The sequence below is a fragment of the Rattus rattus genome, chromosome 16 (genome assembly GCF_011064425.1).
Source record: "Rattus rattus isolate New Zealand chromosome 16, Rrattus_CSIRO_v1, whole genome shotgun sequence".
In the NCBI taxonomy this organism is placed as follows: Eukaryota; Metazoa; Chordata; class Mammalia; order Rodentia; family Muridae; genus Rattus; species Rattus rattus.
In genome coordinates, this window is record NC_046169.1 from 39,189,308 (window position 1) to 39,202,336 (window position 13,029).

Consider the following 13,029-nt stretch of genomic DNA (forward strand, 5'->3'; position numbering starts at 1 on the left):
AAGGCCTGCATTTGGGCAGCCTGGCCTTTGCTGGTCAAGCCCCTTGTTGGTAAAAAAAAAGCCAGACCTGCCTGCAGCCTGCAGCCATTGTGAACAGCAAAGAACACCTCCCCACCCCACCCTGCCTCACCCCCATTTTCCTGAGCCAAATAAAGATCTCTTACTGATGTAAAGTGTGTTAAGAGAAGTGGCCAGCAACTCTGGCACATCACTCCTGACTTTGACAACGACTGTGTTTCTGTTTGTTTTTCAGCAACTCCATTCAAGTGTGAGAACAGGGAATCTTGAGACCTGTCTGAGACTGTTGTCGTTAGGAGCCCAAGCCAACTTCTTCCATCCTGTACGAAAATGTCGCTTACTCAGATGTTAGACTGGAGCTGAGTTTTGTTTGGGTAGCCGGGTCTGCTTAGTTTGCTCTTCTTCTCTACTTATTAATGATTCTTAGGAAAAAGGAAGCACTCCACTCCACGTCGCCTCCAAAGCAGGACAGATCCTACAGGCCGAATTGCTGGCGGTGTACGGAGCTGACCCAGGCACACACGATTCTAGTGGGAAGACTCCTGTTGACTATGCAAGGTGAGGGGCTGAGCTTACACTGCACTGCGTGCTGACCATGGGTTCCTTGTTGACCAAGCGACTTACACTGTGTATGGCTTGTGTTTAGCCCCGTTAAAGATTTATATTCTATTATTTTGTTGATGAAGATGTTTCAAATGTGTGTCAGCTGAGACAGGCCAGATGAGAGGATTGCAGCATCCTAGCTGCTGTGGCTAACATCCAGTCTTCATAGCCCAGTGGTTCTCAGGTCATAGCGTGCAGATCAGGGATCAGGAGCTGGGAATGGGGATGGCTGAAGAGTGGGCTCAGTGGTTCAGATTGCCATCTGCTCTTGCTGAGAACTAGGGTTCAGGGTTCAGTTTCCAGCAGTGGTGCCTCATTTGTACCTCCAATTTCATGAGATCGGCACTCTCTTCTGGCCTCCGAGGCACCAGGCGCACACACAGTGCACTTACATGCAGGCAGAACATTATATACATAAAATCAATGTCTTAATCTTAAAAGTTAAAGAATTAGAAAAGACTCAGGAAACGGCTCGCTGAGTGACTTGTTTCCTATAGGCATGAAGAGCAAAGCTGGGCTGGGAACAGCACAGAGCCGAGCACTGGCCTGTCAGCTGTGGGCAAGGTTAAGGCAGGCAGATCTTGAACAGACTTGTTACTGTGTCCACGTAACCTGGGTCTGCGGCACATGCCCATGTCCTGCCACCTCCATGTGCTGGAGCAGGAGGGGACTTCACAGGCCCAATAAATGTTTAGACCTGCAGATTTAAGTGATGGGAGAGAGACGGCTTTCCTTCTCTCCCTGTTATTTTATTAACTATGAAGGATCATGTTCTACCTCACAGTGCATGCAGTGGGTAATGACAAAAGTCTGTCCTGGAGTTCTAGCACTTACTTCTCTGGAAGACGTGATTAAGAGATTCTTGAAAAAACCAAATCAAGATTATATATGAATTGTCGTCAAAATGGTCAGCCATGTTTTGTTTTGTTTAGTTTTTCTTTTTTCTTTTTTTTTTCTTTTTTTTTTTTTTAGCTGGCTGACTGAATTTTTATTTTCATGATCCAACCACTAAGTTGTGGCAAGTAGTTTGTCTACAAAAATCATTTGATTTTCTTGAAGAAATCAAACCGAGGGTCCTCTGGTCAGGTTGATCTCTTCCTCGGAGACTAAATAATCCACCCGTCCGTTCATATCTGACTGCTCTCCGGGCGGAAACCCGGGGTCAGCGGGTACCCGGCGCAGGTGAAGGTGAATCAAGCTCCGTGCCGCCTCCCCAGCATAGCTTTTACAGTTTCCTCGGCTTCCAGTTAGTTTTTCTTTTTAAGACGGGGTATGACCCTGTAATCCACAAGGGTCTTCCTGCTTGTGCTGCCCACCCTCCACATGCTCCAGTCACACGTGTGAACTGCCATGCACGGCTGGCAGTGGGTCTTAAAAAGCGCATAAGCTTCAGTCTGGAAAAGCTTGCTGCCTTAACAGCCTGAGTGTGGTTCCTGGGGTCCACAGGAAAAGCCAGGTGTGGTTTCACACATCCGTAAACCCAGCCAGATGAGAGGCAGAGAGAGGAGAGATAGTGTGAGCCAGCTCTCCTAGCCTGTGCAGCATGGCAGAGAGACCCTGCTTCCTCACTACGATAGAAAGGAAGAACCCACTCCCAGAAGTTGTCCCCTGAGCCACATACTTAATAAATTTTAAAGAACGTATGTTAGGGGCTGTGGTTCACTAATTAAAGTACTTGCTGTATGGGCATGAGGATCAGAGTTCAGGTCCCCAGAACGCACATAAATGCCATGTAGGAGTGGGGCCTACTGAATTCTAGCCGGAGCAGGCAGAGACAGAGACTAGCAAGACTAGCTGTACCATCAAGTTCTAGTTCAGTCAAGACCCTGCCTCAAAGATAAGTAGAGGGTAGTCCAGGAGGATGTAAACTGATGTAAGCCTTGAGCCTCCTTATGCATGCGAATCCACACACGTGGGCCCACATGCCTGCAGAAAATGGAACGTATGTAAGGCTTCTTTGTGGTGGCCCAGTGACTCCCTTCCTTCAGATGGTCTTTGAGGAGTCAGTTGAATATGGGCATGTAAAGGAGGAGCTAAAGGATTCTCCAGAGAGGAAAGGCAGTCCCCGTGGAAGGCGGGAACAGACAGTGTTCATCCCCGTGGAGATGGGACTGGAGACAGGTGTGGGGTCGTGAGATGTGCACAGTGCTTCATCCGCACCGAGGACCCACACCGTGCTGCTCTGTTTCACCCAGCACCAAGAGAGCTGTGCCAGGTGCACCAGTGCAAACCTGAGGAACTGTTAGACTCGTGTGAAGCATTATGTGGAAAGAGGAACTGGCTGAAGCTAGACTGATCTTAAAGAGAACCAGAACCCACTGCAGACCCTGTCAGTCACCTCAGGCTCTTGTGCACTTGGCAAGGGGCAGGGTCTCAGCATAAGCGTTTACTTCTGTGCTGAGAGGGTCCAAGCCGCTTGACTGTGAGTTAAGAAAGGCAAATGCTGTTTCCTGTTGACGAAGAGGCAGAAGTAGCCACAGGGGTGAGCTCTGCAGTGGGTCAGTCTGCCTTGAAGCCCTTGAAGTGATTTCTGATTTCTAGACTGATCTGAGGCCAACTGACGCCATCCATCAGGATCATGTGAAGGAAGGGCTTCTCCAGAATGTTGACGCCTGAGGCCATCCTGCCTTACTGATTCAGAATTCCCAAGGGTCTCTATTCTGGGAGCACACCAGTTAGCTATTGAGAACCTCTTCCATTACCTCGTTAAATGAAGTCAATTTTTATCCCTCTCATAAGTCGTTAAGTGCATAGAATGCACTCTTACACATCCGTAAGGTTAGAGGCTATCGTGGGTGGGAGCACCAGCTCACAGAGGGACTGAGAGTGATGATGGTGATAGTCGGCCATGCACAGCGTTCCAGGCGGCCATGCTGGGTAAGCTGCTCAGGTGTCTCGAGGGCTTTGTGCTCTCGCTTGGCCAGTGGACTGTGAGCTGTGTCAATGGTACTTTGTCTCTTGGTAGGCAAGGAGGACACCGTGAGCTGGCTGAACGCCTCGTAGAAATACAGTACGAGCTGACAGACAGGCTGGCCTTCTACCTCTGCGGCCGGAAACCAGGTGAGTGCGGAGGGGAGCCTTGCTCACCCCGAATCTGGAGGGACAAGTCAGGACAACATCTGTACTTGAAAAGAAAGAAGTAGAAGATTGTCAGCAGGGTTTGTATTGGAAGAAGAGTATAACTGCAGGATTTTTAGTTGTTTTTGTTGTGCATTTCAAATAGCATCTCCTGTGTCTCCCAGCTCGGCCTGCAACTGCTGTGTGCCTTCAGCTGGTTTTAAGCTTCCCACACAACTCTCGAGACGCTCGAATTCCATCATTGCCCTGCCCTTTCTCCCTCCAAACCCTCCTGATGCCACACACCGTGCAGGGGAAGAGCTAGAGCCGTCATTACCAGAAGAATGCTGAGGGCAGGACAGCCTGTTGGCTCTTCAGAACCTTGCCTTGGCCATTTATTCATTCTCTCTTCCCTCATTAAATGAAATTAGTCTTTATCCCTCTCATAAGTCTGGAAATCTCTAAGTACCCACACTAATAAAGGAAAGAGGGTCACTCAGGTCGACACCCCATACAAAGAGGGGGGCTATACAACATTTCGGAACGTGGTTGTGTAAACTTCTCGGCTGTCTCAGAGCAGCTTGTCAGCGTGAGCCTGGCCTTTACCTGGCCTTGTTTGTGATCTGGACAGGAGTCAGTGAGCTACAGTTTTATTACGTAACGTGTTGCCGCGAGATAACCATGGCTGCTGTTGCAGTCACTGGACAGTAGCAGAGCTGAGTAAAGTACACAGCTGCAGCAGAAATCACAAAGCCCACAGCCTTGTCTCTTCAGCCCTACACAGACATGGCCAACCCCAGGAAAGTACATGTTTGTGGAGGAACACATACTGCGGGGTGGGGGTGTGCACACAGGGCAGAGTTCAACATGTGGGAGTCTTCTCCTACCATGTGGTTTCTGGGGATCACACTTAGATTGTCAGAAGTGGCATCGAGTACTTTTAATTCTGAGCCACCTCATGGGCTCAGGGTTTGCCGCACCGCGCCCACGTGCATGTGTGCAGAGGTTCCTTACCCTGCTTGTACAGTAGGATTAGGAGCACTTGGGGGCGAGGTGGACCAAGCATACTTTGGCCCATCTCTCCTTCTGAATGGAATTAAAAACTATGCACAGAGGGTTCAGCTCTGAAAACCAAATCCTAGCTAAGAATGGCAAGACCTGAAGTCCCGTCAAGCTGGTGGCCTGTGATCTGGAGCTGCACAGCAGGTACAAAGAGGCCTTTCTTTCCAATTTGAGGAATGAGACTTGAAGCAGACCGACAGGAAGAAGGTTCCTCTGGGTGGTTTTATTTTATCTCCCATTCTTTCTAAGGAGGTATGGGTAGGTAGCAACAGTAATGGCAGTGTGTATATAACACAGTATATAATAACAACAGTGGTAGTGTATATAACACAGTATATAATAACAGCAGTGGTAGTGTATATAACACAGTATATAATAACAGCAGTGGCAGTGTGTATATAACACAGTATATAATAACAGCAGTGGCAGTGTATATAATAACAGCAGTGGCACTGTGTATATAACACAGTATATAATAACAGCAGTGGCACTGTGTATATAACACAGGTGTCTAAATGTCTGGCCACCAGTGTGAAAGGATATGGTTTGTGTGTCTCTTGCTGCCTGCTTAGCAGGCAAAGCCCTGCCTGCTCTCTTGTCTTCTAGAAACAGAAATAACTCTTTACACAGCTCTTGAAGAAACCCAGAGTCTCTCAATACAATGTTTAAAATATCCCAGATTCCATCCACAGTGACTCAGAGGATAAAGAGCCAGGAAAACGTCAAGGGCTCCATGGAGAAAATAGACACTAGGTGAACAGACACTAGGCCTGGGGCCAGCAGGTAAAGAGAATGGGCCACCCAGTGACCTGAGTGGCCCTGTGACGCACATGATAGCGAGCCAGCTCCCATGAGCTGTCCTGTTGGAATTGTCAGAAACGTTTAACCAGCTAGTGAGACCGTGGTCTGAAAAGCAGCAAACATAAGATAGCAGACTCGAGTAGGGATGTTAGAAATGAAAGTTACAGGGACAGTGGTGGTGCACACTTTTAGTTACGGAGGCAGGGGCAGCTGAGACTCTTGAGTTTGAGGTCAACCTGGTCTAGGACAGCCAGAGCTACATAGAGAAACCGTGTCAAAAAAACAAAAAATAAAATAAAATAAAATTATAGTACCTAAACTATTAACTCCAGATTAATAGGTTTAGTAGAGGGCTAGAAATGTTCAAGATGTAAGTTGAAAATCTACATCTAGGTGTGATTGGCTCATGGTGGAGTGGTTACTTGACATGCAGAAGGCCCAGTCCCAGCACGAGGGAGAGCCAGCAGCAGCATGCCTTGGGACCTGTGGGGAGCACTAGGAGTATTGGTGGGGACACTGTGCAGATAAGGACTTGCTCTGCAAGCCTAAAACCTGTGCTTGGTTCTAGCATCCATGTAAGAAGCCAGGTATGGGGCACAAGCCTGTAATAAACCACACTGGGGAAGCAGAGAAACTAGGATCGCTGGGCTTTGCTGGCCAGTGAGTCTAACAAATTCCAGGTTTTAGTAAGAGACCCTGTCTCATCATACAGTGGTGGTAATGTATATGTACTCATACAGTGGTGGTCTGTGCATATACCCATACGGTGGTGGCATGTGCATATGCGCATACAGTGGTGGTCTGTGCATATATGCATGCGGTGGTGGTCTGTGCATGTATGCATACAGTGGTGGCATGTACATATGTGCAACAACAGCAATTACTGATGGAAAGAGGCTATGTGTTTGAAGGAGCAAGGAGGGTGTCTGAGAGTTTGCAGGGGGAAAGAAGTGAAAATGATGCAATTGTAATCTCAAAATTAATTTCTTAAAGCTGTAGAAGTGGGCTTCATACCTTTAAATCTCAGCACTTGGAGGCAGAGGCAGGCACCAAGCACAAGTACCGCATGTGTAGATGTGTAGGGAAAACACATGTACACATAATAAAATGCGTGTTTCATACAGTAAGAATACTAGGGTAGAGAAGTGATTGAGAAGACGACTGTGCCAGCGTCTGGCCTCTGCGTGCCCACATAGGAAATACCACCACCCAAAGAAGGTGAATGAACAGAAAGCAGCACGAGACATATCAGCATCCAGCTACTGAAAGCTAGCATTGAAGACACTCACAGACGTCAGTCTGGTATTTCACACGTCGAGCTTTGAATATCCTTTATCTGAAGTACCCAGGACCTAGGATGGTACAAGTTTCAGATTTTTACTTAATTAATATTGTGGGATATTTGGCATAGATTTCTGTGAGTACATCTGAAGTGCCAACTTTTTGAGCATCCCACCGTTGCCCTGGTGCGTCTCAAAAGTCACTCAGAGGAAAAGGAAATCTGATGGAATTTAGTTTAAATTAAAAGGAATGATTATTTAGGTGGCCAAAGAAAAGAATTGCTGGCCTAGGGCTCCATACCCAGCAAAGCCTTTATCATGAAGGCAAATTAAACACATTGTAAAATGAAGAAAAATTGCTCTAGCAGCAGAACTAGAGAGATTTCCTCAGGTCAGCGTGGGCCTGGGGCCATCGTGGAGATGCTGTACGATGGAAGGGCAGCCCCAGCAAGAAGTGCATGGGAGCAGAGCAGCCCTGGCTGCAGCCCTAGGTGGCAGCTGACAGCAGAGGCTCTGTCACGCAGGGTACAGCAGACTACGGGGCTGCGCGGAGGACGGAGAAAGTGAGCGAAGCAGGGCACACAGCACCCCTACGCTCCGCTTGAAGCAGGAAGGCTTCTAAGTGTGCAAGCTTACTTAGCCACCAAAAGACAGACAGAAATGTGGGGTCAGAAACCCTAGAGATAAATTTAAAAACAAAACAAAACACATCGTTAAGCAGTACTCATATAATTGAAAGGTATTTATTAAAAATATTCAAAAACAACAAAAAGGAAAAAACCTGAAGCTTAAGCAGAAAGTAACAAATGATGTAAATCCAACCACACACATCCAAAACTGTCTGCATTGACTGTTAGAGACCACGTAAGCAGGAGCGTCAGGAGAGGGCTACAGGACAAAAGCCGAGCTGTCCACTGTGTAAGAAACCCAGGACCTTGGCGAGAGCAGTCAGCGCTCTTCATGCTGAGCCGTCTCTCCAGCCCCTCTTCCTAGTTCCTGAACCTGACATTTTCTTTAATGGGATGTGTTAAGACAAAAAATTCAACTTCTTGAAAAATACCATTTTACAGGGCTGTGAGTGTTTGCAGCACACCGAAGCCTGATGCCCTGGGTTGGGTTCCCAGCACTGCCACAGGGGTTGGGGAGGAAGTGTATGTAAGCGTGTGAATGAACAGACATAAGGCTATCTATAGGGCTGGAGAGGTGGCTCAGCAGTTACGAGCACTGTCTGTTCTTCAGAGGTCCTGAGTCCAAATCCCAGCAACCACATGGTAGCTCATGATCATCTGTCATGGGATCTGATGCCCTCTTCTGGCATGTGGGTGTACATACAGACAGAGCACTCATACACAAATAAATACATCTTTTTTAAAAAGTTTATATATTATAATCTCCCCTTCCAGAGGTCCTGAGTTCAATTCCCAGCAACCACATGGCAGATCACAGCTGTCTATAACTTCAGATCCAGGGGAATCAGACCCTCACACAGACGTGCATGCAGACAAAACACCAATGCATGTGCAATAAAATAAGTGAATTTAAAAAAATAGGAAGTGGGGGCTGGAAAATCGCCTTGGCACCAGCACCCACATGGCAGCCAGTTTCAGAGGGGGGAAGGTTGCTGCCTTCAGTGTTTGTCTCAGGAGAGCTCGCTGTGTAGCTCGGTCCCTCTAACTGAGCTTCCCTTGTGCTGGGACTACAGGCATGGCCTCTGCACTCTGCTTGCTGCTCAGATTGCAAAATGCCAGAGCTGCTAAAGACAGCCACTCCTACCAAGTAAGACTCACGTGTACCGTGTGCTCCCGCTCCCGGCCATGGCCTAGGAGGGTAGACTGAGTGCACACAGAAGCGCACGTTGGCGCTTGGGGTAGCTTTATCATTGGAACGTGAATCAGTGTTCTAAAAGCTGGGTAAGGGCACAGGCACTCAGCAGATGGCAAGGTCGAGCCCCTCTAGAGCACACGCAAAGCGCACCTGCTCTAGCCCTGGCTCGTTTCCACCGCCTGTTTGATTGAACCTCTCCCAAGCTTAGTGCAGCTCTGCCATCTGCCGCCGTGGGCTGACAGCCCGCTTTGAGCTACCCTGGCTCCTCAGCGTCCTTCACTGAGTGATGTCTGAGACTGGACAGGTCTCAGGGACTTGTGTCCAGTCTCCAGTCTCAGAACATTCCTGTTCTCCCGTGCGGCACATGGTTATGGAACATGGGTAAGTGGGAAGCTTAAACTGACAAAAAAATGGTGATCTCAAAATTGATCTGAGCAAAACTGGTTTCTGTTTCAGATCATAAGAACGGACAGCACTTTATAATCCCTCAGATGGCAGACAGGTAAGGACCGGTTTAGTTTATCTGCCCTGCATCGCCTTGGTTTACAGTATTGGAGTGTATTATATGTTGTGTTTAACAGCGCTCATACATTTCTCTCTTTTATGGCTATACACTTTGGAAATAGACGGCTGTAAGTAAACCACCGTGTGAAACCTGGCTGGGAAGAGCCCAGGTGACATGCGCACCCCAGTGATACCGCCACTGTGTGTCCGCTTGTCTGCTGTTGGTGTCCTATCCACAGGTGTTTCTGTGTCAGGAAGCACGGGATGCTCTGTCTCTGACAGAGGCTGGCACAGTTTACATTCATCTCGGAGCTGTCAGCCTGTCAGGCTGTCAGCATGTCCTCTGGAGTGTCAGTGGGTTAGGGTTACAGGCTGGATGAAATTTTACATTTTGGGAAATTGATGTTCTTTTTCCTTCTCTACTCAAAATGTTTGAAAACAAAGCCATCCTTAGTTCATGAGCTGAGTAAAAGAGCCCTCAGCTGCTGGCCCAGCTGTAAGGTGGTACAATGACTGTTACTGCTGCAGTGAACCCTGAAGCCCTGTTGGGCCAGCGCTGCCAGAGCTGACAAGGTGACTCACTGCTGACCAGCCGTGAGCCTGTCTTTCTGCCTTTTCTCTTTCCTCTCCGTTTGTCTTGCCTTTTTCTTTGTGCCATGGATGCAGCTCAGTGGCTCACACATTGGACAAACACTTTCCCACTGAGCCCCACCCCAAGGCCTAGAGATGAATTGATGAGCAGATGTCACCCAGCTGTTGTCACCCAGCTGTCGGGCAGTTTCTCTTTATTGTGTTACCTGACTGTGGGTTTCTAGAAGTCCTGACCAAATGGTTATGTCTTCAGTGACTTTCGGCTACAGAATGGTTCCGAAAACAGTGATATCTCATCCCGTGGGTGTCTTAATCTTCTATTGAGGTCACAGGGCCCTTCTGTGTACTTGCTTAATGGTTTTGTGCATTTTCTTAGCAGCCTGGATTTGTCTGAGTTGGCAAAAGCTGCCAAGAAGAAACTTCAGTCTGTGAGTATCTCTTCTCTGGAACCCTATGGAGCCCCTGCTGGTCCCTGTTGTCAGAGTCACCTGCTAGTGTTAAGTTAGACTCATGCTGTTGGGTCTGTGTGCAGCAGGGAAGAGCAGAGCACGTTGGTACATCCAGTCCTCTGACCACCTCAAACAACCTGCCATCTTGTCTGTCAGAAACGCAGCCCCTGCCTGGGATAGTATAGGATTGTTTTCAAGACGGTGTGTCTCAGGGTCCTGGGGTGTGGGTGCCCTTCCTTGGCATTTGCCCCTCACTCATGTGGGACACTAAGCACATTTGATGGCTGCTGCTGGTAGGGCAGTGACACTCTGCTGCCCTCAGATGCCGTTCCTCCAGCTTCTTCAGTTTATGCTGCTGAAAGCTCATGATCTCAGAGTTTGCCCAGGCCTGTGGGCCATAAGATCACTTTAATCTTTCTGCATTATTTGCAAGAGGCCCTTTGTCCGTCTTTCCCATGAAGTCTCGCCTGGTGCTTCCTGCTCACCTTGTGAGATTTCACTCCTTACCTGTCCTCAGTGCCTCCTGGGTCAGAACCAAGAGCCTTTGCTTCTTCTTGTCTTTAACCCTTAGGCACCAACCTACTTCCCCCTGGTTAGGTGTGCGTGCACTGTTGGGGCAGCTCTGTGAAGCAGCTCTCTGAGCGCAGATTCCCTGCCTTGGAGCCCTGCTGCAGGGCTTGTGTCTGTGTGTTGCCTTGTCTGGCTCCTCTGGGACTTAGAGCTTGAGTGTGTAGGTAAAGCCCGATTTCCTGCTTTGTGGTTCCCCTCCTTCCCTTTCACGGAGATTTTTACAGCCACGTAGGGTGTCACTATCACGTAAGTGAATTTATTCCTGCTAGTACTTAATTACACTGTGAAATAAATGGTTATGCAATTTGTTTGATGTCTCTGTGTTCTGTATCTATGGCTGTGTGTTTGAGTGTGTCGTGCCTTTCTTAAATTGAGGAAGCACATGCTGAGATAACAACGAGTCAAGTGTATGCTTGCCGTGTGCTTCCTGGTAGGCTACAAGTGTCATACATGGCGTCAGACCCCCCCTTCCTCTGTCTGTTGGCTGGGTGGATATCACATGGAGCCTGAGGTCATGCCTGTAATACCTGACATGGGGCGGGCATTAAATAAATACCTGGCATAGTTTCCTGTGCCTGTAAAACCTTAGGCTGTGTGTCAGACTGACCCGGCTCACGTCAGCCCCAGAGCACAGAAGTGCTGGGAAGGGAGCTCTGTCTGTCCTGCTGTGCATCCCTGGCCTCCTCCTCATGAGTGGCTCCTCTGAGCAGGGCAGGGCAGGGCAGGGCAGCACTCATCCCCTGCTTCGTCCTCTTCCATCGTTTTCATTTCTTCCCTTCCTGAGTCTGTCTCGTATGCTCTCCTCCATCCCTAGTGAAAAACTGAGAGATATAACAGATAAAAACAATGTATTCTTGAATTATGAAATGTTAACACTCTGAAAGTCTTCAGGCCGTTAATGCCTGTTCCTCGATCCCTTCGCTGTGAAGTGAGACAAGAGTGAATTCTAGCTGTCCTTGCTGCTGGCTCTGAATGGTATCTAACACCATGTCTAAGATGCCACCAGCCCTCAGCAGAGCAGCCATGTCACCATTAGTGACAACAGAAAAGCTTTCAGTCCAAACCCTGGAGGGAGGAACTAGAGAGTTCTGGCATGTGCGAGCGCTGAGACCTCCTCATCTGCCCTGGCAGGATTCTTTCGGGGTCATTTTGAACGATAAGTTAATTTGAGTGCACTAGGGAACTTAAAAGGAGATGGGACCGCCATCCTCAGTCCTCAGTCACCTCAGTCCTCAGTCACCTCAGTCACCTCAGTCCTCAGTCACCTTGCTCTCTGCAAGCGCAGGCTCCAGGTTTGGCATATTTGCTCAGCCTCTGTTTCTCCCGTATCTTTTTTTCTTTCTCGAAACTACAGTGACAGAATTTCATACCCTGCTGTTTTACACAGGGCAGGAGGAGTAGAGAGGCCACAGCTGTTGAGATGCAGGATGAGTTTCATGAGACAGAGGAGCCAGAACCCATGGCTGCAGCTTCAGCTGGTCTCAGTGGGATGACCTTGATAGTCGCCCAGATCCCGGCTGCTGTGCGAAAGTCTGGTCTGTGTGGATGTGCTGTGAGCTGCACCCCATACCACACTGGGGAGCCACGTTCTGCTTTGCTTGATAGGAAGCCTCGCTGAGACGCGTGCCACACAGCAGCATCCTTACCCGCCCCCCCACCAGTGCAACCGCCTAATGCAGGGCCTTGCACAGTGTAGCAGTCATCCGACGTTGAGCTTCATCACCATCCCCACTTGTGGGTCTTCTTTCTCTGCCAGGGATGTAGGACCCCTTCCTGTTGTAGAGCAGACAAAAGTTCTCAGGACAGCAGAGACTTCTGGGGTCCTGGCTAACACAGGGAGCAGGATGGGAACTTGTGCTTGAGAGGGTTTGTAAGTCACTCTTGCCTTCTCTGTGGCTGTAGCCTGTGTGTTGGAAGAGAGGGGCCTGAGAAAACGCTGTTGTTCTAATGATGTTGGTCACCAGGCACTGGCTTTGAGTAGAACACTGGAGATAAAGGGTGATGATGTGACAGGCGTCCTCGTTAATTGTTGTCCCTTGTGTTCCTGATATTTTTACTTTCAGCTAAGTAATCATTTGTTTGAAGAACTTGCCATGGATGTGTACGATGAAGTTGACAGACGAGAGACTGATGCAGGTGACGTAACGCGTGGCCTACCCTCTAAGCTTCTGCTCCCAGCGGGCGGTGGCCGGCGGCCAGCCTGGTTTCTTCTTGCCCAGTTGCTACTGTCCTCATAACCCGTGTGTAGACATGTACTCTTGCACGTGCTG

General features: G+C 48.8%; 1 protein-coding gene across 6 annotated transcripts in view; it reads left to right on the forward strand.

Annotated features, from left to right (window-relative positions):
• Positions 1 to 13,029, forward strand: part of Git2 (GIT ArfGAP 2) — a 41,646-nt gene that overhangs the window by 8,024 nt on the left and 20,593 nt on the right. For 3 of the 6 annotated variants that reach the window (XM_032887254.1, XM_032887255.1, XM_032887260.1), the window contains exons 5-10: positions 254 to 340; positions 446 to 576; positions 3,587 to 3,681; positions 9,102 to 9,147; positions 10,117 to 10,168; positions 12,823 to 12,895. In XM_032887254.1, coding sequence (XP_032743145.1) covers positions 254 to 340; positions 446 to 576; positions 3,587 to 3,681; positions 9,102 to 9,147; positions 10,117 to 10,168; positions 12,823 to 12,895 — 484 coding nt within the window. Of the gene's footprint in view, positions 1 to 253; positions 341 to 445; positions 577 to 3,586; positions 3,682 to 9,101; positions 9,148 to 9,271; positions 9,278 to 10,116; positions 10,169 to 12,822; positions 12,896 to 13,029 lie in introns of all 6 variants that reach the window. The other 3 variants (XM_032887259.1, XM_032887257.1, XM_032887258.1) reach the window with 3 other exon arrangements.